Here is a 25205-nt window from a genome sequence, read left to right on the forward strand (position 1 = left end):
ATTCTCTGGGGAGAGCATTAGCGATGGACAGAGAATTCATAAGCCGGGGTCATCCTTTTTCCTCTTGCTTTAATTCAGATATTTGTTTTTATTAGTGAATGTGCCTCATTGCATTTGACAAGGGACAAATAGCAAATGCTGAGCTGTGTACATTTCTGGTCTTTAATTGGACATAACCATTACCACATTAGTTGGTAACCAAAGTAGTGCAGAAATAACGATGAGAAATTAGGTCTTCAAAGACTTTGTCATTTACACAGATAAGGGAAAGGAAGAGACAAGTCTAGGGGACTGAATGCCTAAATACTTCTCAAAAATGCATCTCTGATTTGTCAGGCAAGAAGTTAACAACTACAGACCTTTGATCCCAGGCAAGTGCTTCATCTAAACTGTATTTTGGGCAATTGCTCTGTGAATTCATAGAGCAGAAAGCTCAGATGTGCAAAAAGAGAAGGAAAGAAATAATTTAAAAAATCAGATTAAAAATAACTTATTTTATTATCACTTTGTCCTTAGGTCTTCCTCTTTGCTGTGGAGCTATAAGTGCTGCAATATAGATATGGGTGGGTCTGACATCTTAGCAGAGCAGTTGTTTTTATATACTTTTTAAACGGGTTTGAAAGCACTTAATACTAAAAAAACCTTTCTGATGCTCTAGTGGAAACTTTTCTTGCGTGCCACTCATTGATTTGGGCTTCTGTGTGGGCGAATTGTCCCTCTGGCTTCCTAGAAACACACAAGGACTAGGGATCACTGCTTTGGAGTGTGGCAACACAGGTACAGATCCCAGCTGCTGCAACCAGCAGTGGCCAGGCTCAGCTTTCAAGTTCCTGTGAGCAGCCTGTCCTTGTCAGGTGAGAAAACTGATAACAGGTCCAGAGGAAGAGCCTGAGTATTTTTTTTTCCCAAGTGATCTTTCTTGGTATACATAGGGGTGACAATTTCTAAGGAGAGATTTAGGAGTAACTGCTCGTCTTGGGCTTTTAGGGAGAGAAACTCTCAGCCTCTGCCCAAAACTAGAACACCAAAAATAAACCACAGAAATGGGAAGAGAGCTGGGCATGACACAATTTGCTTCTCCAAGGACACGATTTGTCCTTGCCTGTGTCACTCCTTTCAGATGTTTGCCCACCCTGATCCAGGAAGGCTCCAGCAGCGATAGTGCTCGGCTGTCTGGGTACCCCACTTCCCTTCTGAACTCGTCAGCAGGGGGACAGATCTCCTTCACAGCTGCTGATACCTCTTATGCCTTGTCCTATCTGCTGTGGACATTCCTCGCTGTTACAGCTGTTATTTACACATCTGTAAATGAAGGAAGCTATCATTTCTGCCCAGGCTTTACATGGGGTGAGTAAGGCCTTGGCTGGACCAATGCCTACTTGAAATTGTATATGCTACTGGCCAACTTGAAAACACAGACACCTCCAAGCCACTTAATCATAAAGAGGAAAGTTTCATTAACAGTCCCTTCCCAAGGCAAAGCTGAAAGCTTGCTGGAAGCAGTTGGGAATCCCAAGTGAGCTGGTCCCAGGAGTAGGGTGCTCCTGGCCCGTGCCTTCCCTCCCCCTGGGCACCAGTGCTGAGGCACCAAACCCTAGAAAGAGCCCAGACAAAAAGAAAATGCCTGAGAATGCCATGTTTAGGTTGTTGCATGTCTTGGACTTCCCAGGTTCATGACAGAGAGGAAGAAGTGAGTATTTCTATAACCCTGCATGTTTCTGTGGCTCTTTGCTGTAATCCAGCAGTGAAAGGGTGTTAAACCTGCTCTCTAAGTGGCAGGTTTTAGAGCAGGAAAAACAACAAAGGCCTCTGATTCATAACAGGACAGATACAGGCTTCTCTGGGAAGTCACTGCTGACTTCTAATATTTTAGATTTCATTGGTGATTTTTGTCTTAAGGCTGCTTTTAAGAAGGTCAAAGACACCTGAGGTGATAATGTGACTTCACTGTCAATCTGGACTGCTTTAGACAGACTTTATTGGGCTGAAAGGTTCTTTCTGACCATGAACTTTAGCTCTCTCCTGGAGAAGATGTCATGGCCCCTTCTCATCCATCCCACCATGGCCATGCCCTATCTAAAAAGAAGCCCAGGCTGAGAGCTGAGCAACCTTCTTCTGGCTTCCTAAACTATGACTCCATAGATGTGAAAGAAAAGTCTTCCTCATGCCATGAGGTGAGTGGTTATTTTTAATGCAGAGGTCTCCAAAGCCAGGGCTGGTGCCAAAGCACGTTGGAGCTGCTGCAGAGGATCCTGTTGACTTGAATGGATGTTGGAGGGAATCCCAGAGCACAAAAGTGAGGCCTGAGTCTGTACCTGAACAAACCCTGGCTTTGCCAGGACTGCTTTGAGGGGCCCCATGGATGGCACAGAGCGAAGTGTGTGTGTGTGCAGCTGTGCAGGGAGGCTGAGGGTGGTGAGTGTGGGTCTGCTCCCAACAGAGGCAGAGATGACATCTTGTGAGGAACTGCACAGTGATACCTGCTGATTTATGGACAAGCAGTACTTGTTCTGGCAGAAAATAGCTTCCAATTAGCCTGAAAACAGACTGCTCTGGGTGGAGGATTTGCAGACTGTTATTTATTGGCAAACCTCATTTTAATATAATCAGTTGCTTGACAGGCAGGTTAGGTAATGATCCTTGATGTGAGTGCTAACAGATTTGGACACCACGTACAACCTTTAGTGCCCAGAGCCCTCTGCCAGTAGGTGAAATATATTTGGTATTAAAATGCCATAGGAACCCAGGAAGCCCCTTGCCAGAGCACCTTGCTGAGTACATTAAAACGCTGCCTTCAATAATTCATAATATCTGTTCAGTAAGCTGGTGTGTATGTGTGGGGAGGGGGGTAATAAAACAACTCAGACCTGGCCTGCCAGGATAATTTAGTGGCCAGTTAAATCTCTCAACGCTATTAATCAGTGAAGTGGCCCACAGCATAAATAAATCCCGAATGTAATATGACAGGGCTATGGAAGCACATGGGAAGCGATTCCTCCTCTCCTGAGTGTGATGCTAAGTGCCATACTGCTCCAGCAGCTGGTATTTGAATAACCTCAATGCTCTAATACCTCAAACATTCAGGCTTTCCAGCTGTGTTATCCCGTGTTTAGATGTCACCTAAATGTTTTCCACTCTGCTGTGCGTGCGACACAGGGAGCAGTTGGCTGTGAAAGCTGGAGCAGACTGTGAACTCCACCACTTAATCCAGTGTCTCGTTTCACTGATCAGGAGCTGATGTTGCGAGTGGAGGATCACTCCCTTCCTAAGACAAAAGCATTTTACCAGAGTTGGAATGTTGTTTCTGCAGATCCCTGGTGAGGTATGAACAAATACTCTTGACATGACTTATACTGCTGCTGTAAATTTACAGGTGCTTTCAGGACTCCAAATTAATCTACTCACTCAGCCTCTCCAGGAATGCAACACAACAAGGCTGTGTTCAAAATTCTCCTATCCTGGTGAATTTGGTGCAATTCTACTGTAATCTGTGTCTTACCCTTACTGTACTGAGCCAGAACCCAACCTAATAGCAGACATCAGAAATGGGTATGATTAAAGGACGTAATTTTAATTTTCCATTAGATTCAGCCTGTAGCTTCCCTTCTATTCATTAATGCTGGGCTAATATTTACTTTTATGACTTAGATATTTGTAGACCTTCTACATATTTCTTCCACCAAACTGATTTTCAGCCAAGCACTGCATATTCAGTACCTTCACTCCTTCCTGATGAATCTGGCAAAAATTCCAGCTTTCAGGTTAGTGTTGGCTCTGCCCAGATACTGGCAACTACCCTCAGCTATTAGGAGGTTTGTGGAAAGCGGATGTGTAACTGCCTTAACATGCCTGAATTTGCATCAGATTTTGAATCCACACAAATACAGTGTGTGCTTTTCATCCAGATGTACCCTGAAACTCATACTCCGATCTTTCCTCCTGTGCTACTCTGTCCATCTTTTTTTGGCATCTGCTTCTGTGAAGAAAATTAATTACCCAGCAGCAGCACTATATAGGACTGAGCTACAGCCTATATTAAAGTTCATCTTCAGGCTTTGCACTCATTTCACACAAAGAGGAGACATAGGATCAATTATAAGGCTCAACCCATGTGTGGTAACATGTTCAATCACATCTTGCTCATAGTCTGGCATTTCCCTTCCTCCAGAAATGCTGGGGTTTTTTTGTCCTGGTCTTCAGTGTCTGTGTCTGTGAGGCAATTGCTGTAATAAACAGATTACACGGGAGGGCCTTGGAAACTCTCTCTGCATCAAGCAGAACTTTGATTTCAAAACAGAGATATACAGCAAGGGAAGGAACTTGTTCTTTGTGATTGCATCTGGCCAAGGATTCCCCCACGCCTTCCAGATGCAGTGGCTCAGCTTCATGGGTGGCTTCTGATCTCTCATCGGGCAGTGTGGGGAACACCAGGATGGAGTTGCTGAACTAGAAAAGCAAAGACATCAGGATCTTGGGAAAGGTGGCTGTCTGGCCCACGGTGGATGCTTGTATTAAGAAGCTGGAACTAGAAAAGCATGAAGAAACGTGTCACACATCTGACACAGGTTCTCTGGGATATGACAGCTCAGGTCTCGGCTATACAGGAGCACATGTGAAATGTCACTGGTCATAGAAGGCACAGGCAAAGGGGCACATCTTGCTCTTTGGGTGTAGGGACTGAAGTCTCACATAAGTGTGCACAGAAGCTCTGGTGCCTACAGCAAAGTACACACAGCAGCAGGCAGCTGAGCATGCACCAGCTCTCCACATCATCCATCTGCCTTCCAAGTCAAACTTTTGCAGTCCAAAATGAAGTCTGTGCTGCTCCAGGTTCCTCCTAAAAGAGCTTGTTTAAAAGTTGTACCTACGTGAGCTTCAGACACACCCTGAGCTACTGGTTCGGTACATGCATAATTTATTCCATAGGTTGGACTGTAATGAGAACAGTTTAGCCCCAGATGGAAATCTTTATTCTGTCTTTATTATAAATCTATACTCTGAGTTTGCTTGCTCTTGCATAATTCCCTCATACTTCTGTAGCTTTAACCAATTCCCCAGCCCAGAGATAATTACATTGTGCCTCTGCAGCCCAGAGGTAAGGATGGCACTCTGAGCTTACAGGAGACAGAAACAGCAATATTTATGACTCCTGATTAAAACATGGTATTGGAAAAAAGTATCACTTAAGTCATCAGGATATCAGTTGGCCGTTGTTTTCCTACACGTCTGCATTAGAAAAAAGAATAAGTTGCATTAAATTAGAAAGATAATTTCAAGACAATATTCAAAGGTTTCCCACAGTGGGTGTATGCTTATATTTTTCTCCACCCATCATAAATCTCAGCAGTAGATCTTTCCCCACTCATAGTTTGCATTAGTAAATTGAACTCTCTGCTCTGTCCCCTCAAAGATTAATGCCTCCATCTGAGGAAGTAGTTGAATGCGTGCTGGCGGTAGTGCTTTCATCATTAGCAAATGGGAGACTGTGGGAGGAGAACAGAATTTGCATGTGTTGGATGTTGGCCTAAACATACTCAAACTGAATTCTGGACATCAGGGAAGAATTGATAGAGCATAAGCATTTAATCAGCAAACCACAGAAAAAAAATATTTGAGGAATCCTACTTTTAATTAAAAAGCTTTTCATCCCTCTTTGTTCCAACATGAACAAATGTGTCTGCAGAGTGCACTCCATCTCAAACCCATATTTGCTGTCAAGTGGTATTACATTTTATTAGTGATCCTGGGAAAAGTTTTTAAATCTCTGTGGAAGTTGGAAGTATTTTCACTACTCTGTTTTTTGAAGACACTTTTGAGAGACATTTAAATGCTGAAAATGTTAAACTAGTGGTTCAAAGCAAGTGTGGTGCCTCACGTGTGTCCATGGCATCCAGTACAACTTGGTCCTGATCCTTGTACAGACCCCCAAGTTCCTTCACAGTTCTTCTGCTACCTTGGAGTTCCATTTATTCACCAGTGAACCTGCTTCAAACAAACCCAGTTTGCTTAAAATCGAAATAAAATGTCAGCAGAGAGGACGGTTGGTTGACTTTGCCACCTGGCTCTGTAGACAGCCGTGTGCAGAAAGCTACCTTAGGACCCACCTTTAATCAAGTCTGAGTTACGTTAAGCTTTTTTTTTCACAACCACCAGCACGTGAAGGAACAAAATAAGCACGCGCAGTACAGAACAAAGGCCATTCATCAGCGGGATATTTTGGCCCCTAATTGAACAGCAGTCATATCGACTTCCTCCTTTGCCCAGCTCTGGGACTGAGTGTCTTTGCTGTGCTGGGGAAGGAAAGGCAGAAGCACCTGTGGGCACTGCAGATTTTACCACAGTTCTTGCAAGAGTGCACTTGCTAACCAGGGTGCTCTGGCTGCTTTCCAGCCAAGGCAGATATGAGATTTTGCCTGCCTTGAAATCATCTGAGAAGTTTCAAAACATTTTCTTCACTTCCTGCCTTAAACTTTTGCAACTATTACCTTCTGCGTTAGAGACAGTGGCTTTTAACAACAGGTAAAATTAAATCCTGTGTCTGGCATTTGCCAAGTAGCTTGATATTTTTTGGAAGTTTGATGATGTTTGACATTTTTGTCTGTGTCTGTTAGTTTTTTAATTATCCCCTTGTGGTCATTGGCAATGGCCTGAAATTGTAGATGTGGAGGATACAGGCCTAGAAGAGTGAAAGAAAACAAGTAGCTAAGTATATTATATCTTTTTAAAAAGCAGGTTTTAAATTCATTTCTGCTGAAATCACAAAGGCGCTCTAGTCCTGTTTAAGTTTGAAGGCTACTTCAACAGATAGAATCATCAGATTCCCATTAAAGAATATCCTTATGACCTTTACAGTTCCCACAAAGCACTAAATAACTGTTGGGATCTGAGACACCAATTATGACCAGTCAGGCACTGCTACTTTTAGAATGGCCTTTGGTATACGCTGTCATCTTTCCGCCAAAATTTTAAGCAGAGGAAGGTACCTGAACATGAGTTACGCAGGAACCAAGGGCAATAGACCAGAGGCCAGACATCTTATCAGTCAGCCACGGCTTTTGTGTAGATAACACAGCCTGACGCTGTGAAGTGCTGCTTGTTCCTAATTTTTGCCGTGAACAGGGATAACTGGAGGCACTCGGCGTCACGACACCGAGCACCCTCTGTGCTGGGTGACTGCGGAGCCGCTGGCATCGTGCGGGCAGGGCGTGTTTGGTGTTGCTGCACTGACATAGGTCAATACACCAGTCGATACCGAGCAGTTGTGTAAAAAACAAACTCCAGGCTGAGTGTGTGAGCAGGAGTGCTGCCTGCGAGGCACGTTGTTTTCTCTGCAGCTGGAATGTGATGTTCTGCGTCGGATGTCGTGATAAGTGTACAGACTGGAGAGAGTGCACAGGTGCTCCGGATACCGCCGGGGCTGGTGGGTTTGGGCAGTCTGGAGCAGAGATTGGGGCAAATGCATGAGAGGGAATGACCTGTGAGCCCACACCCACAGGGCAGAGCTTGTGGGTCACTGCACGGCAAGAGACGGCAAAACGCACACCAGGCTCTGGCCAGGAAAGGTTTCTTATCGCAGCAGTGGTTCCATGCTGAGCTCTGCAGCTCAACGAGAAGGGTTCCTCAGAGGAAAGCTCCATGGAGGCACCCTCGGGCACTCTGGAAGCCTGGTTTGCTCCCCGCGGAGGAGTCGTGGTCCCCCAGCACAGGAGCGTGCGGAGAGGGGCCAGAGCCTGTGGAGGAGGAGGTGGGTGATCCTGGGGGAGAAGAGAGGGTAGTGGGACTGGGGTCCATCTGGACCCTTCAATGGCTCCTGGGGTGAACTTTTAACAGTTCACCTGAACAGGCACATTTTTTAGTTGTTGGAAACATCACTTGGGCTGTTCAGCCTGGAGAAGAGGAGAGGGAGGGGAGACCTTATCGAGGTCTACAACTTCCCCATGAAGGGAAGTGGAGGGGCAGGCACTGATCTCTTCTCTCTGGTGACCAGTGACGGGACACGAGTGGATGGCCTGAAGTTGTGTCAGGAGAGGTTTAGGTTGGCTCTAAGGCAAAGGTTCTTCCCCCAGAGGGTGGTCAGGCACTGAACAGGCTCCCCAGGGCAGTGGTAACAGCACCAAGCCTGACAGAGCTTGAGAAGCCTTTGGACAACGCTCTCCGGTATATGGTGGGGGATGTCCTGTGCAGGGCCAGGAGTTTGACTCTGACGATGCCCGTGGGTCCCTTCCAGCTCAGAAGCGATTCCGTGATCCCCCCCGGCCGGGGCTCAGGGGGCCCGCGGGGCCGCGGCGCTGACTCAGGCGGGCGGCAGGCGGCGCCTTTAAATGTGCCGGGCCCGGCCGCTCCGCCTCAGGTGCCGCCGCCGCCTCCCCCGCCGCGCACCGCGCACCGCGCCTGCGCCGCCCGGCACGACCCGCTCCGTCCGCTCAGCTTTGTGCGGGCCCGGCCCGAGCGAGCGGCGGGACCCGCGGGGCGACCCCGACCCCCAGCACCGACCCCGACCCCAACCTCGACCCCAGCACCGACAGCCGGGGGCGCGGGCCGCCCGCCGCCCTTAAGGTGGATCGCGCTTAAGGTGGAGCGCTGCCGCGAGGCGGACCGGGCGTTAAGGTGGATCGCGCTTAAGGTGGACTCTCGGCGAAGCCGCGCCTGCCGGCGGGGGGGCCGGGGCTCGGCATGGGGAGCCCCGCCTGAAGCGGGGCCCGAGGAGCCGCGCCGGCCCGGCCCGAGGAGGAGGAGGAGATGGGGGAGGCCCGCCGCTGAGGAGCCAGCTTCGCCCCGGCCGCTGACAATGCCCGGCTCCCGGCCGCTCGGCAGGAAAAGGCAGCCCATGGACGAGGGCGAGGTGGGGAGCGCAGCCCGGCGCGGAGCCGGCGGGAGCGGGGCTGCTCCGGCTGCCGGCCGCTCCTTGGGGGAATGGGGGGACGGTGGTGGTGGTGGCGGCGGGGGTTGCCCCGTCGCGTTTGGATTGGGAGAGGTTTAATTTTCTTTAAAGGCAGCTCCTTCATCACCGCCATCCTCCTCCTCCTCCTCCTCGTCCCTTTGCAGCTCTGAAGCCGCCCCGGCCGCAGCCTCCCCGCCGGCCCCCGGGACCCCCCGGCGCAGCGCCATGGAGGCGGTGGGAAAGTTTGAGTTCAGCAGGAAGGACCTGATCGGGCACGGAGCCTTCGCCGTCGTCTTCAAAGGCAGGCACAAAGAGGTGAGAATACCGGCTTCTTTTTTTTTTTTTTTTTCCCTTTGCTTTTTGTTCGGTTATTTATTTATTTATTTCCTGGTCTGGGCCGAGCTGGGCAGCGCGTCCCGGTCACCTCGTCCCCGCCGGCTGCGGTCGCTGTTTCCAGCCTGGGCATCACCCCGAGCTCGGGGCAGCCCTGGGGATGGCAGACGTGTTGTTTGTTGTTATTTATTATTGTTCTCTTTGGAGTTTTCTTTGGGAGCAGGCGTGTGTCCCGGCAGGTGGCTTCACCTTGGGGCTGGGAGGCCGGCAGCTGCCTGGGGGGTGTCCACAGACCCCCCCCCCCCAAAACCTGCCCTCACCTCCAAAATAAGGAGCGTGGGGGAGAAATCCCTCCACGCTGTCTGTGAAGTGTGTAGAGAGCTCTTCCTTTAGTTTGGGTTGGGTTTTTCAGGGTTTTTATTTTGTGTCTGTGAAGTCTTTTCTTTCTCCACTTAATTTTTCCAGGAGGAGGAGAAATCTCATACTGGTAAATAAAAGGAAACCAATCCGGCAGTGGATTTTCCATCATTAGGGCTTGGGATAAGCTGTGGCTCCCACAGTGCGTTTATTTCTAGTGATTAAATAAGAGGATAATCGCCATATAAAGTAGTAACAAAAACCCAAACCTTGGGCTTTTCTCCTTGGGCTGACAAGCATAATTTGGAAAGGGCAAGTCTGAACAAGCGAGAGGTAGGCATTAGGATGTGAAGTGAGAGGCCTTTACCGATGCTGCACAACACTTTGTTCAATAGTATTTGTAATCTGTTAAGAGGCTGCTTATCCTAATGTAAATTAATGGTGAAATTTACATTTACCTTTGCATTACATATGCACTATTTCAGAAACCTGAGCTGGAAGTAGCTGTGAAATGCATTAACAAGAAGAACCTTGCAAAATCACAAACTCTGCTGGGCAAGGAAATAAAAATCCTTAAGGTAAAGGCAGACTGACTTGTTTCCTTCAGTCTTTGTTCTATATGCCCTTTGTTGCTCCTTTCTTACAGTCTTTTTTTCCCCTCTTTCTAGGAATTGAAGCATGAAAACATTGTTGCCTTGTATGACTTCCAGGTAAATACATTCAATTACTGCAAAACATTTTGGATTTGGGAAAGGTTGAATGGAGTTTGTGAAACTTCAGTTTTTAACAAATGTTTTGTATTCAGATGTGTGTTCTGGGGGGAAAAGTCTTCTAATAAGTTAGGGAAAGATAAACAAACACTGTTGAGCAGATCATGTGTTAGTTATTGGCTGGACCATAGAACTTGTGTGAAGTTGGCAGCTGAAGTGGGAGCTTCTGTTCCCAGGATGTAATGCAGTGTGTGGTGAATATGTCTGTGGAGGAAGCTCTTAAGTTCTCAGAATCCTAGAAGTAAAATTACAGTAGTTTATTTTTGGCATGCCCACCTTTGGTTTTCCTTCTCTGGTCTGGATAAACTCCCTGAGAAAATTTCTTTTTCCTGGGCCATGTTAAAATAGTGTGAGCATGACTTTGTGGCATATGATTGTCTCCAGTTCCAGAGGATTTTAATTGGCATTTTTCTGTTGTCCTTGTGGCAGTCACTAAGTGTTAAAAATTGCAGCAGACATTTTTAGATTATTGTGGTTTCCCACAGTTGCCTTTTCCTTCAAAGTCAGCCCTGAAGATCTAATCTGAGGGGCTAAAACCAATCCGCTCTGAAACCCGAGTTATCCAATGACTTCTGGGGTTTTTTTTCCCCCTGGAATATTTAGTTAACTTGCCCAGTGACCCAGCAGGATTTTTCTTAGACATTCGCGATGCTTTTAAAATAACGCCGCAGGATGGGAAGCCTAAGATGGAACCCGTGTGTTTGTGGGTAAGGGTCTGGTGCCTCGGGGGGGCTGATGTGGAGTGACAGCTGTGACCACGGACCCCCGGCCGGCCCTGGGGTGGCTTATCGGGAGCCTGCTGCCCTGTCGCTGATATCACGTGTCCCGCAGGCCGCCGTGTTTGTTGACATTCCTCCTTTTCCCGTGGATTGGCTCCGGTGGCTCCCACGTCACCCCAGACACGAATCCCGGCCGGCCGGAGCAGCAGTGCCTGCGTGCGGTGCCTTCTGGGGGCTGTAGTCTGGGGGCTGTGTCAGCCCTGCCCGCGCCTGGGACACCCCCCCGTGTCCCTCCCTGCCCGAGCAGGGGGCTCTGGCCGGGTGCTGCTGGGGCCCGGGGGTTTATTTTGGTGAGAGGTGGAAGTGTGGGGTGTCAGGTTGCTCTGGGAGGGAGAGAAAGCTGCTGGGAGCAGGATTGCTTCTTGGAAATATTGCATTGCTCCTGAGCAGCCCTTCAGAGCTGGGCTGGCAAAGCAGTGGCTGCCTTTGGCCTGATGTGTGCTGCAGAGTAGCTGGGAAAGCTTCCTCTGGGTGCAGGCCACTTGGGGCATTAGATCTCATGGGGTTTTTTTCCTTCTCTGTACCTTCTAAATTTGCTTAATACCTTTTTCGCTTGAGGGAGTGAGTGGCTGCTCCTGCACTTCTTCTGTAGTTTGCATTTGTATGAAGCCTTTATGCTGCTGGGTGTGCTCATTGCAGATCTTTCAAAACTTCTGCTCTGTTCCTCTCCCTGCTTCAAATTACTGCTGGGTAGGAAGCAGCTCAAAGACATTTTCTGCAAAAGAAGCAGAATTACAATTATAGCAATGCATTTTTCTCCTTTTGTGATGGGTTTTAGTTAAATCCTACATATAGCAGTGTAGTCTGGTGAGATTTTTGCAAGAAGCTGTGCTAGATGCCACAAAACAAGAACTTGAGAATGGTCCAGGGGCTCAAGGCGTGCCCAGCTGTATGTTTATTTACCAGCTTTGTCAGAGAGTCCTTGTATGACCTGAGTAATTTGATTTCTCAGACAAAATGAGATGATTTAGGGAGCAGTGGGTGTTTTATAGTGCTACCAGGGCGTGGAGTCTCATCTGGTGTGAGGTGATCGGTCACCAGATGGTCTGATGGGGTCCACCCACATAGGTTGTGTGTGTAATGTGTCTGAGTGTTTGGCCTGCTGGGGAGTTGTATGACAGTAAATTATCTGCAAAGCTAAAAGTGCAGGTCTGTGGAAGGCTGGCTTCTGCCCACTTTTCCTTACTTTGTAGAAAAGACTGCTAATTACTCACCTTGCTCTCTCAAGACAGGATTGGTTGCTTCATTCATAGCTGCATGTGTATTTACCCTTGAAAATCTATTTGCAGTTAATTGAGCCTTTCCTTGTAGGCTTTCTAAAACTGAAGAGGTTTATTCTTGTATTACAACATCATAGAGCTGAAGGAAAAAAATACTTCCTGTGGAACTTAATGTTGCCCTGTAGCTCTGCCTGTCATTGCATTTTGTGTCCTCCCTCGCTCTGCTCTGCCTGTCAACAGTGACTCTGACTTTTACTCGTGTACACGAGGAAATGGTTACCAAAACCACAGTGGCTGCAAGCAAGTGATTACACGCAGTGATGCTTTCATTTGCATTTTCCTGGTTAAAAACTAATGTTAACCAGGCCCCATACAACACAGGATTTTTGATTTAATGCCAGATTTGCTTCAGACAGACATTTGCAGTGCTGATATTGAGCACTGACAAGCAGCTCCCACCCTGGCACCCATAGTTTATCCTTCAAATCCAGGAAAATTGCTGTGCTACTTCTCATGTCATAGATCTTTGTGATATTGGTCCATAAATAATGACAAAATAAGAAGCTTTGTAGGAGTAAATGATACTGACAAATGTTTAATGCATAAAAGTGCAGTGACTGGACTTTTATAGATCCCCTTGCTGGAGTCCTGAGAGCAGTGTCAGAACATGAGAATGGCTCACAAAATGAAATATGCATATTCCCATTATTATGTGCTCATGTATTAATGAGAGGTGCTGTTAATACTTGAGGAGCCTAATGCAAGAATCCCTGCTCAAAAAGAGAATAAATCCTATAGTATTGCATTCTCTAAAAGTGCTGTCTGTTTAGTGCCTGTATGGAGTTGTGGTGCAGGTTTTTCCTAGGCACAGGAGATGTTTGGCATACAGTAAAAACTCTATTCTGCCATCTGTGGGGTGCATTAGTAGTTACTGAGCAATCCCTGACTCCTCAGCTGGCTTGCAGAGAGGCTGGAGTTGGGGACCCCAGTCTGCAGCAGTCAGGGGGGGTTTAGCAGTCCAGAGGGACATCTGGATACCAGAAGGCTCTTTAGTCTGAAGGCAGCCAAATGAGCTCTTGTTCCTTAAGGTGGAAATTAGTAACAACAAGGATACAAATGATGGTTTCTGCCAGTATGGAAATGAGGTTTCTCGGAAAACTGATCTCCAGAACTCTGAGGATCAGCTCAACTCTTCACACACATTGACACTGGAAGGTTAGCACGTGTGGTCTGGTGTGTGGGACTTGCTTTGGTTTCCTTTGTGACTCAGGGCATTGATTCTGTGATCTTGATTAGCTGAGAGGATTCAATGGTAGGAAGGTAACTCTCTCGAGCTTTTCAGATCCTGGGAGTACTGTGTCCTAGACAGCTTCTTCCAGCACTACTCAGAACTAAGTTCTTACATGTAACTGAGATCTTTGGGCAATGGGAGATCCTGGGTGTGTTTTCCTCCCTGTGCTGTGCCAGCTGCCCCAGATTAAGTGTCAACTGAAGATCTCACACGTGGCTGTGTTGGTGCTAGGGCAGAAAATCTGCTATTCCTGGACATAAGTCATACTTTGGATATTAGAAAGCATTTTCCTGCATGAAATAGGAAGAAGGATTATTAAACTGGTGTGTCTTCCCTAATTCTGTGCTGTGAGCTGAGCTTGCTTCTTAAAGCAGGCTGGCTAGAACTGTGCTTGTGTGGGTATTGGGTGGGTTTTGTGTTGGTTTTCTTTTTTTCCCCCAATTTTTGCACGGGTGGGATGGACTGGTTGCGGCAACCCAGCTGTTAACATCACACAGGGCACTGCCGTGACGTTTGTGTTCAGCCTGTGTTACCTGAGGGTCTGCTTTCCATCACTTGATGACAAGTTGGCTTATTGTACTCACGAGTTTGGGATGAGCTGAGAGTAATGCCTAACTCGCTCATCTAGCACAGACTCACCAAAAATATTTCTGCTGGGATGACTGTATCACCTGGAGACAAAGAACACGGAGTCCTTGCAGTGCAGTTTTTCTCATGCACATGGATTAAGGAATGGGTGGCAGAACAAACACTTCTTAGCTTAGTGATCAGTCAGCCTGGTGATAATAACAGCCTTGTTGTGTTGCTACTGTATAGCAAGTCCTTGTGATCAATAGGACGGTGGCTGCTGGGCTGTGATGTTCTGCTGTGCTGTCTGCACCATCACCCTTTTCTGACACGGAACCTTGAGCTGTTAGTCTGCATCTTGTGTACGTGCCTGCTGCTGTCCCCCGGGACCTCTGGAGTGCAGTGTCCTTAGGTGTGTCCTTCCCAGTGCCCTCCAGCCTCATCAGCTGCAGTGCCGTGCTGGGGAGCGTGGTGTGGGATGAATCAGTGTTGCAGCAGTGTCACCTCATGCCTCACCACCTCTCGTGCCACCTCACGCAGGATCTCCTGGTCCTCAGGCGCTGCTGTTTGGGTGCCCCATCTTGGGGAGACAGGGCTCCCCTGTGACACTCGGAGTGACTAAGGAGGCACTCTGTGTCTGGGAGATCACAGTCCTGAGGTCAGGCTGCCTGGTTAAATCCTGTTTTAATTCCATCCCCGAGCGAAGCTGGCAGGTTGCCTGGTGAGTGGGTGTAAAGTGCAGGCTTCTCTGAACTGCCAAGCAATCCTCTTTCTGTTTGCGCTGCGGACAGGAATGGTGTGTGCGCTGTCCTGCTCCGTCAGCATCCTCGCATCTGTTGAAGGGAATCACTGAAGATTGGATCTGGCTTAATTTAGAGCTGGAAGGGAAAAGGACAAAAACCCAACCACCCGCTGCCAGTAGTTTCGTAGGGTGAGGCTTGAGAGTTTAGTGGACCAAAATGGATATGTTTGTGGAGAGTTGAGAATTTTATAGTCTTTTTTTTTTTTTTTTTTTAACGCTGGCTTCACTAGCTGAGTACCCCACTGTGCAGGTCACAGAAACATCTAGCAAATATTGACCACTAAATATAGACCTCAGAGGAGTCATAGGCTTTTTATAGAGGGAGTTGTCTTGCTGCATTTCTGAAGTTATGATCACTGTTTTACTCATCCCGTGTGTAAAGCACATACCTGTGTTCCTCTCACATGATGAAGGTGTCATGGAAGAGCCGGCGACGTGGTGGTTAATAGCCTCCAAAGCTCCTGTGGAAGGTAGCATTACTCAGACTATAATGACAGATTAAGGAATGTTTCCCAGGAGTAATCGGAAACTGGTAGGCTGTTGTGTTCGCAGTTTGACAGCAAAGCTCTGTAACGGCAGAAGTGCTGCTTGTGCTGCTCTTCTTGAAGTCCCATCAGTGTTTCCACCATGAAAATTTCCACTGTGTAAATCCTTGTGATGACTGAATGCATTTGGTTGGAGTGAGCAAAGCAAGGAGGTGAAGATTTGGAGGATAGATGGGAAGAGGTACCTCGTAATCAGTGGCTGGATGGAATTAAATTCAGATGGAGAAACACTGTTTGAATTTATTTTGAGTATTTACAGGTTCAAACTACAGCCTAATTAAAAGATTTAATTTTGTGGCTGGACTGAACTTGCTCCTAAACTGCAATAAAACTGTGTTTCAAAAGCTCATCTTAATGCTCAGGCTTATCTAGAGAACTGAGGATAACAGTTCACTTTCAAGTGTCTTCCTTTCTCCTCTCCCTTTCTTGCACCACCTGCCTTCCCACCTGTTGATCCCAATTGAAAAGCTTTGCAGAACAAGCAGACTAGCAAACAGAGGGGTGGTGCTGGTGGTAGGAATCCAGGCTGGATGGCTCTGGTTTGCTTTGGCAAAGCACCTCGAGAAACTCTGGTCCTTGGAAGTGGATGTGGGTTATCCATGAGGTAAACTGCCTTCATCCCAGAAGTGAGATACAGTGGGAAATGAGCAGCCAAACACAGGGGTGGTCAGCAAAGGTGGTGGTCTTTGATTTGCAGGGGAATTTGGTTTGGTTTTGTTTTCAAAATAAGTACCGGTGTTTTTGTTTGCTTTCTGTTGGCTGGGTGTTGTTTTTGTTTGGGTTTTTTTGCTGTTACTTACATTTATGTAGCAATAACAAATGGCAGACTTGGTGGAAAATGAACAAGAATGATGTGGTCTTCACATGCAAAGTTTCTCAGATACAGACCTAAACATATTTTGCTTAAGCAAAAGCGTCTTAATTGTCTTCAGATGTTATGGTTTCTCTCTGAGAAATGTATTAAAAAATGTTCACAGCAGAATCCAGCAGAGCCCTGCCCATAGATAGCTTTGCAACCTCTTCTGTGCTTGCTGTATGGCAAAGAGGTGCTTTAACTGTGCTATATCTCCTGGATTATAATGTGCAGACCTTAAATATCACCATAAACGTAGCGATGCTGTCAAAATGCAAAGTGAGGATCTCAGAGCTGCATTTGTTTACTAAGCAAGGTTGTTTCAAGGGGGGCTGATAGAAATGAATCAAATTGTGCATCACTGGTTGCTTAGGGCAATAATGTTCTGTCTGGCTGCAGGAGCACCTGGCCTGTCTCCCAGCATCAGAGTAACAGGAGGAATTAGGTCAGCTGAGCTGGCATAGTAGGGATCAACCAGACTGTGGTTCGGGGGCGGGGGGGATGAAAGATGCGTAATTTTAAGTCATTAGAGATCCCATTTAGCAAAGTGTCTTTAAATGTCCAGGAAGGCAGGGCCTCCTTGCTGGGGTGTGAGAGCTGCTGGTGTGATGGGGAACCCCAGGGGCCACAGTGGGGTCCCGTGGTGCCAGGCAGGGCTGGGAGGCAGCCCCGGGGAGTGTGGGGTGGGCTCTGTGTGTCCCCTCCCTGTGTGTGCTGTGTCCTGTCACCGTGTGCACAACTCAGCCACGGGGGGACTTCCTCTCTGAAGGCTTCATTTGCATTTGATGTTCATTTAGTTGGCAATTGTAGCCAGCATGTTAAATATGTTAAAAGTACCCATTTCTCTGTTTTTTAAATACTGCAGATTTGAGCCCGTGTTTCTCTGGCTTCCAGTGGCTGGATTTTTTTCCCCTCTTAATTCAAGACCGTTTTTATTTGAAAGAAAACTTATGCTTTTTTTCTTAAAATTCCTTGTTTCCACACCTTTGTGATAACAAGTTTTCTTGAATCTGGTACATGAAGTCTCAAATAAATGGATATAAAAGAGAAGACTCACAAAGGCCAGTCACTCATGCAGCTGCCATAGAAGAGCTCAGGGAGGTCAGACATTTTCAGAGTTGCTTAAAAAACAAACAAACAAAGAAGACCAACAAAATAACTGAACCACTCCTGCAGAGTATCAGATTGTGTTGGGGAGATACCATTAAAAAACAAGCAATTCTCAACTTTATCAGTGGAACTACATTAATCAAACAAAAATCAAACTTCAGGACTTGGTCACTTTGCTTGTACTTGCACATATCTCAGTAAATTAATATGTCTCAATGACTGTCATTAAAACTGAAATGTTCACATTTCTACTGTGTTCTCCACCTCGACCCCCAGCTCTCCCCCCACAACTCCTGCTCATTGGGCAGGCTCATAAAATGCAACTTTACAGTATGCAAGGATTTAATTCCAGTACATGTGACTGAGCTTAAAGGAATGGGGAATTCAACTTTAAAAGTTCAGTTCATAGCATGGCTGTGATACAGAAAGGAGATAAGGAATAAATACAGAAAAGCAAATCAGATCTTGATTATTTTTATCATTGTTTTTAGAATTCTGCAGTTTCCTCTCTTGGTAGTATTAACATAATGCATTGCCATTTGCAAAGGAGCTTGCTTTTGTTCGAAAAAGCTTCTAGGTATTATTCTGCCTGTTGGCAAGGGGGGGTAACTACTTCCTTCTACTCTGGGTCAGGAAGTCCAAACTTTTCAGGATTCTGCTGGCTTTTTTTTCATCTACATTCTCTTATCCTTGCTGGGCTGCTGCAGCTGCTGCATGCAGGTGTGGCCTGCAGCCAATGCTCTCGGGCAGTGATGCCACCCCAGGAGTTGGCTGGGGGGGCACAGACTGCTGTAGGAGGTGCAGCCTTACCCCCAGAGCAAAATGAGGGAGTAAGGAGGGATTGCTTTTCAGTGTTCCTGCAGCACAAGTCCTCAGTTTACTCTGATGTGCATGTTTTTGGTCTTGCCTTGAAGCTCTGTGACCTGTGAAACCCAGCACTTTGTCTCTCTACCCCATTATGACCTGAATCCCATGGTCTGGTTTCTGTGGTCAGGCTCAGATGCAGCTCCAGCTGTGGCCTGCTGTACTGTGCTGCTCTGCAGAGGCCCCGTCTGCCTCTGAAGGAGAGCCAGGTTTTCCCTCTGAGCTCTCTGCAAGTGCTGTGGTCACCAGTCATCCAACAAGTGCCTTGGATCTCAGGGCTTTGGTGAGGCCAGCAGTGAAGTTGTGTGAAGCCAAGAGCAGAGTGCCCAGCAGTGGGGGTGTGACCAGCACTGCTGCCTCTGCCTGCAGGCAGGGGAGGGGCTGCTCTGAAGGAACCTGCTGAAAGCTCCTGTCCAGTGGAAGGGATGGGGAAGTTTCTTCAGGTCACTTGAAGACTGAGCTGCCTTCCCAGCTGTGCTCCCATTTGTCCTGGGTGGGATGAGCTGCCTGGCAAAACAGCAGCTCCGTGGACATGACGTTGTCTCGTTTGGTTTTTAATGTCATGCAGGCAGACTTCAGAACCGTTGCCAGGAGGATGGGAAATACTTTCCCTCCCTTCCTGAAGCCTGTGTAGAACCAAAGGATAGCCTTCCTGCTGTTTTTAATCTGCCCTGAAGTACAACCTGTCCTGAAACAACTCATCAGATTTACAGTGGAGAACATGTAGTGCTTGGAATGGGGCAGTGCAGACCCTTGGCATCACTGTTCTTCTTGTCCTACAAAAACTTGCCTGCTGCAAGGGCAGCCATAAACCATTTCTGTGCTGCAGGGCCTCCCTTCTGCTTGCTTAGTGCCTCTGCTGATGCTCTGCATCCTGGACAAGCTGGCAGGTCAGTAGGAAGTGGAATGCAGTCGAGAGCCAATGCAGAAGTTCGTGGGCCTCTCTGGGTCTTGCTTTCTGGTGCTTATTCCATGGGATCTACAGAAAGAAACTAGAAGCCCTCATGCTTCTGGGAAGTCACAGATCTGCTGACCATGGTAATAACACTGTCCAGTCAGTAGCAGTAGGTTTTATTGCTGGACCTGGATGTGTCAAAACAAGCAAAGGTATTGAATAGACTGAGATGGTGGTGTGTGTTGTTTGCATGTCACTTGCTGGACCTTGTGCTTTTCTGTGACTGCTACTGTAGCCCAAGATTTATCACTTTCAGGGTAGCCCTTACTCAAGAGGAAAGTGGCTACTTCTTCCTTATAACTTACTAACTCTCTTGGTTCAGGACTTTGCTGGCTGCATGACTTGAATCCCAAAAGTCTGTCCTAAAACATACTTTTATCTGGCTGTGAAGCTGTGTCTGGGCTTGAGAAACATTTTGTGGTATTGCATGTCCATGCAGAGAGGAGATTATACTGCAGTGAGTGCTTTCCTTTTCTTTCTTCATCTGAGTTAATTGTTGTCTGCTGAATTGGAAGCCTGTTCAAAATGTTCCTGAGTTCCTTATTGAGGTTCAAGAGGAGTGAGGAGGATGACCAGGGATAGAGAACAGGTGAACACAGGAGGCTCTGAGACATGTTTTTCTCTTCACTTGAGGTCAGAAGGCATGTAAATACCTTATACCTGTTTGCTTTGGATCAGTTTTCCAAAGGATGATGAGCATTGGTAGGTGCTCCCACATTTCAGATTGTCTCTTTTGTTCAAATGGTTGCATCAGGAGATAATCCTTGCATAGCGTGACAGTTTTCCTTTCCCTCTCCAGGGGTTAGCCTGCTCAAGCCAAGCTGTGAGCCCCAGTGAAATAATACAAAGACATTTTACTTTTTTTGCAAGTTTCTTCCATCTCTTGAGGACAGTGGGTTTGTTTTTCCCCAGCCCAGTGTGCTTGAGAGGCCCTGCCTGAGCTAGTGGCTTTCCAGGTGCCATCGGCCTGGGAACTGGCTCCTGTAAAACAAAGCTGTGTTTATTACAGACTGTGTTTATGATTCCAGTTTCACTGTCAGAAAGCAATGACTAGAGACCATAGGCCAGGAGGGCACGGGCTCCATGAGATCCTACTGGCAAGGCAGGAGGATGCAGTGTGCTGTGGTTCTGCTGCAGTGAGTGGGGGAAGTAGCAAAAGTCAGAAAAAAAAAAGATGGAAAAGCTTAGCTTTCTGTTGGTGTTATCTTCCACTGTCAGACCCTCAGCTTTGCTGCACTGCTGTTGTGTTGGTGCAGTTGGTTAAGTCCCAGCCTCGCTTACAGAGATCCATGCATGGCAATTATCTTGGCTTGGCAGTGTCTCTGGGTGCTGTTGGAGAGGTGGTATGGGAGATATCTCCTGAGTGGTACAAACCAGGAACCTTTGCCATCAGAGGGAGGCCAGCAAACGGGCTGATCTTCAGGAGGGTAACAAAACCAGTCCTAAGGACTTGAGTCCATACAGCTCCTCTCCTACAGACAGCAGGAGCTTTGTCAGCCCTGTGGTGCTCAGCACATGGTCGTAACAGTGGCCCTACATTTGTGTTCAAAGTGTTCCTCCTGTATCCCCCAGTCTTCCTAGAAAGGAAGACTTGTGTGAGGTGGAAGCCATTCTTCACTGGTTTTACCCCAGAGCCTGTTACAGCACTGATCCCTCATATACTGGCGAGAACACTGCGCTGCTGAGAGAGTCCTGAGTGTTGTGTAATCACATTTCCACTTTTTTTCCTTCCTGAGCACCTTTCTAAACTCGGTGGCAGGCTGAGTGCAGGGGTAGAGTGCAGAGGAGGATTTTTCTAAGGAAAATTCCTCTTGCTGACTTTTTAAGCTGTGGTGGGAGGATGACTAACTGTGGGTACACCCAGACATTTCCCTTTGGACACACCTAAAGACACACTTTCCAAGAAGATCATGCCACCTTCCCGTATGGGTGGAGAGAAAATTTAAAGGGAGACAGGACTACTGGGTCTTGATGTCCATGATGCCATCCCTCCTAGTGTCCCAGTGAGGAATTTTAGCAGAGCACAGTCCTGGGGTGATTTATGGTGTACTGCTAAACGAGATTTCTTCATTTCTTTGTCCTCCATCAGCAGATGTGTGTTATTTGTAGACAGCAGAGGCTGTTGCCTATTTTTACACTCAATTAAATTGTAACTTCATTGCTGGGGCCTCTGCTGCAAGAAACACAAGTCAGGCAATGATCCAGACTGATTAATTATCAACTTAATACCTTTGGCAGAGGCCTTTTGCTGCTATTGTGGAGCATGGTCAGGGTGCTGCTGCCCTTTGTGATGAGAGGAAAAGTTCTGGGGTTGTCTCTGTGCTGTTCCCTTCATTGAGCTTGTTTAGTGACAGGATTAGCCTTGGCTGCACCAACTGGCGCATGTGAATAAGAGGTCCAGAGGAAATTATCTGTAGTGCTTCTTGGACATGAGCCTCTGCAGAAATTCAGCAAACTGTCACACTTTTCTTGTTGCTGATATGGAAACAAGTGGGCTGGGTATTTTGGGTTTTTTTTTTTGGAGAAACTGGTAGCTTGCAAAATTTGGCTTGCAGTATTTTTTCCTTGTTTTGTTAATGAACAAATCATAAATATAGTGGAAGGATAAAAATGGACAGGAAATAGTTTCTGCTGCTGAATCAGCTTGAGAAAAGTCCATCAGCCTGTTTGAGAAACTAGCAGTGTCTTTAGACAGCTGACTCTGTTGTAACCAGAGTAAGCTCTACTGGCTTTTTACAAACAAGAGCTTGTTTCTGGGACTCTTCCTGAAATAAATGTTTAGTTTTGTTGGCAAAATTCTACAAATCTCTTTCTGGTAATTGGGTCTTGAAATGCTGAAGCTGCAAATGTGGAAGTTGTTCTCCCTGCTGCAGGCATCTGTGATCTGAAAATACCCTTGCTAGATGTTCCTCTGCTGTGGTGGGTGTGTGTGCATCCAGGGCATGGTTGAGGGAGCCATCTACTTCTCTCCTAGAAGCCTTTTAGACATTGCCCTCTTATCCCACCAGCACAGGGTGAAGAGAGAAAACCACCAACCACCAAGGTCACGTTGTTGGGAAGTCAAGCATCTCCCTTACCAGTGAAGGTCCTTGTTTAACCCTGGTCACTGTACATGCTGGCTGCCAAAAATCAATGGCTTGCTTGATGATGTTTGTTTGCAGAGTCTTTAAATAATGTAGAGTGGAAAAACAACCAAACTGCTCAGTGTACATTAGTTGTTGGCTAACAAACTATTACAAATATCTTCTGGCTTGGTTTGTGTAAGCTCTGCTTCCTCTTCATTTTCTACATAGGTAATAATGTACTGAGCTTCCCCAAACCCGGCTGTCACTACACATATTCATGTATAGAGTTATTGAGCTGCAATGAACACAGCATGTTTAGCCAAGAAGTGCCTATGAAAACTTTGCTGTGGCACTGATGAACTTGGTGTGGGCTGCAAAAACCACTTTAGACACTTCCTTTGTGCCCAACAGTTGCCCGGCACTGAGCTCCCTGAGCAGCTGCACTGTACTTCTGGTGTGTCTCATGTCTTCTGGTACATCTGGGGCTGGAGTTCCTGTAGAACTGAAAGTCCTGGGTATCTTTCATCAACCTTGGCTTTCCAATGTTCCTGCTTAGGACAGCAGGAGCTGGTGGGCTTCGAACACTCCTGAACATTCTCCCTCAGTGCTTTGTCACGTGCAGAGCTTGTAATGATGCTTGGGATTTTCTCCTTGCACTGCTTCCCTTTGACTGGTGCTTTTAACCACAGACTGGTTTCCCACTTCACCCAAAGTGTGTATGAAATTGGATGACTTAATGTGTGCTGCTTTCAAACACAGAGGTTGGAAAACAAAGCCTGTTTAAAGTAGTGCTTGTCATGCAAGGAAGTGCAACAAACGCCTTCTTGAAGTATCAGAGAAAATTGCTTTCTGAGCAAACAAGGGGACTTCAAAAAGCTCAGCTGGGCTTGGCAGTGAGAGCAGCTGTAAGAGTCGAGGGTGGCCCTGGGCTGTGGTGAACACTTGAACCCGGGGCTGCCTGGTGCCTTGGGGGAAGGTGGCCGTGCCCCCTGCAGCTGTGGCTTGAGTCTCTCAAACCACAGGTAATTCAGCTTCCTCCTCTCTCCCCCTCTTCCTCCAACCAGTCTTCCAGCCAGCATATGAAAACCCAGAGTTCACGTTGTGGGGTTAAAAGAGGACGGAAGAGAAAGGATGGGAGGTGCGGAGGACTCGAGGCATTGACAAAGGCAGGCAATTTGGTACAGGCTTGACAGGAGGTAGAGTCCTGTGGGCAGACCAAGATGAAAGGGACTGAGAGCAGACACTGGAGACTGCTTGGAAACCAAACAGCTGGTAGGGTGGATGCTGGGGATTTTGAAATGATAGTTGGGCTCAGAAGAGGAATTGGATGGGCAGGTACCTAAACAGCCTGTAAGTGAAGTCATGCTGCCCCAGTGCCATGGAAATGAAGTCTTTTGCTCTCTGCCACTACTTTTAGAACTTCTTTACCCACTCAAGCAATTGCTGCCAGCTCATGTCCCTGGCTGGGCCTTGAGTTGAGGAGTGACTTCCAGTTTGCAGGCTTTAGGAGTGACTTAGTTCACAGGTTTTTATGTAGTAGGTCTGCTTCTGTCTGACTTCTGTTCAACAACAGGATTTAGTCATTAGGCCTTCTGGGTCTACCTGGGGTTGAAAGATCTGCCTGATTTCGTGTTTGTTCTGCCAGTAGTTTGGTGGCTCTGCCAGACACATGCCAGGCAGCTGCTGGTGTCACCACGTGCTGTATGGTTGTGGGGGACTTCACACTATCCTATGATTGTACTGTGGATATACAGTCCTGCACATATTTCCTAAGGGCACGGTCCTGGGGGAGAGGGTCAGCTAAGGCAGGAGGTAAATTCTCAAGGTGGGAAGAGCATCACAGGGCAGCACCTGTAGGAACTTAGGAATACCAGTGTTTGGCCTGGTCTTAGCTGGTGTTGACCCCCAAGATAATCCAGACAGCTTTACCCACCTGATAATGGCACTCTGTTAATGCATGTGGAAAATCTGATTGGCCAATGTTGCATTTTTTACCCCAGATCCTTCCGTTTTTTACCAGCAACTGCAGGTGAATCTCTTGGGCACTTTTCAGCCATGGGGTTGAACTGCAGGTCCCAAAGTTGCATCGCTCTTATCTCTCTCCTCAGACCAGAGCTGCTCACGTGGGCATAGGTGCTATAAAGGGCCCAGTTAAATGTGGACATGATTAAGGCTCTAAGATAGAAGTGTGCCAACATCTGTGTTGCGTGCCACTGTTAATCCCCAGGGCTGGACAGGACATGAAGACCCAAGCCACAATACAGGAGATCAGCTTGGTTAAACAGATGCACACTCAGAAAGCAATAACATGACATTTTTCAAAGTAAGCAATCTTCCAAGAATTAACCAATAACGTTTTTACCCTCTCTTCAGTCGGACTCATAACAGAGCACAGATTATCTGTTTAAATGTAAGTGCAGCAATTGTGTGAAATATTTCAATGCGTAAATCCCTTATTTTTCTATTCTCTATTTCCCCAGGAACTGGCAAACTCTGTCTACTTGGTTATGGAGGTGAGTGTGTGCCTTCTTTTTCTGTTTTTACCCTTCTTCCCTCTTTTTAATTTTTTTAAGCTTGTTTTGAGCGGACCCAGCGAGTTCACAAGTGGTTCTTCCTGCTGGCAGTCTCACCTGTGATGCTTTGCTAATCTAATCTGCAGCTGCAAGCCTTTGAGAGGCAGAGCTGTGTGGGTGCAGATAGCAGCAGAGGGATTTTTCATATTGCTGCTGTCAGAAGGTCGTGTTGGCACAGGCTTGAGCAGTGAGACGTTTTACCTCAGGGGTCAAATGGGTGCTCCTGGGTGGCATCTGCTT

The 25205-nt window shown here is 47.2% G+C and overlaps 1 protein-coding gene across 4 annotated transcripts in view; it reads left to right on the forward strand.

The window, feature by feature from the left end:
- Positions 1-7571: 7571 nt before the first annotated feature.
- The window catches only part of ULK1 (unc-51 like autophagy activating kinase 1), a 77888-nt gene continuing 60254 nt past the window's right edge, over positions 7572-25205 (forward strand). For 2 of the 4 annotated variants that reach the window (XM_027732979.2, XM_039378887.1), the window contains exons 1-5: positions 8403-8842; positions 8993-9196; positions 10057-10149; positions 10240-10281; positions 24873-24905. In XM_027732979.2, coding sequence (XP_027588780.1) covers positions 8789-8842; positions 8993-9196; positions 10057-10149; positions 10240-10281; positions 24873-24905 — 426 coding nt within the window. In that variant the 5' untranslated portion in view covers positions 8403-8788. Of the gene's footprint in view, positions 7745-8402; positions 8843-8992; positions 9197-10056; positions 10150-10239; positions 10282-24872; positions 24906-25205 lie in introns of those variants that run through there. The other 2 variants (XM_027732980.2, XM_027732983.2) reach the window with 2 other exon arrangements.

The sequence above is a fragment of the Pipra filicauda genome, unplaced genomic scaffold (genome assembly GCF_003945595.2).
Source record: "Pipra filicauda isolate LSUMZ 115617 unplaced genomic scaffold, ASM394559v2 scaffold14_size4853619_pilon, whole genome shotgun sequence".
Classification (NCBI taxonomy): domain Eukaryota; kingdom Metazoa; phylum Chordata; class Aves; order Passeriformes; family Pipridae; genus Pipra; species Pipra filicauda.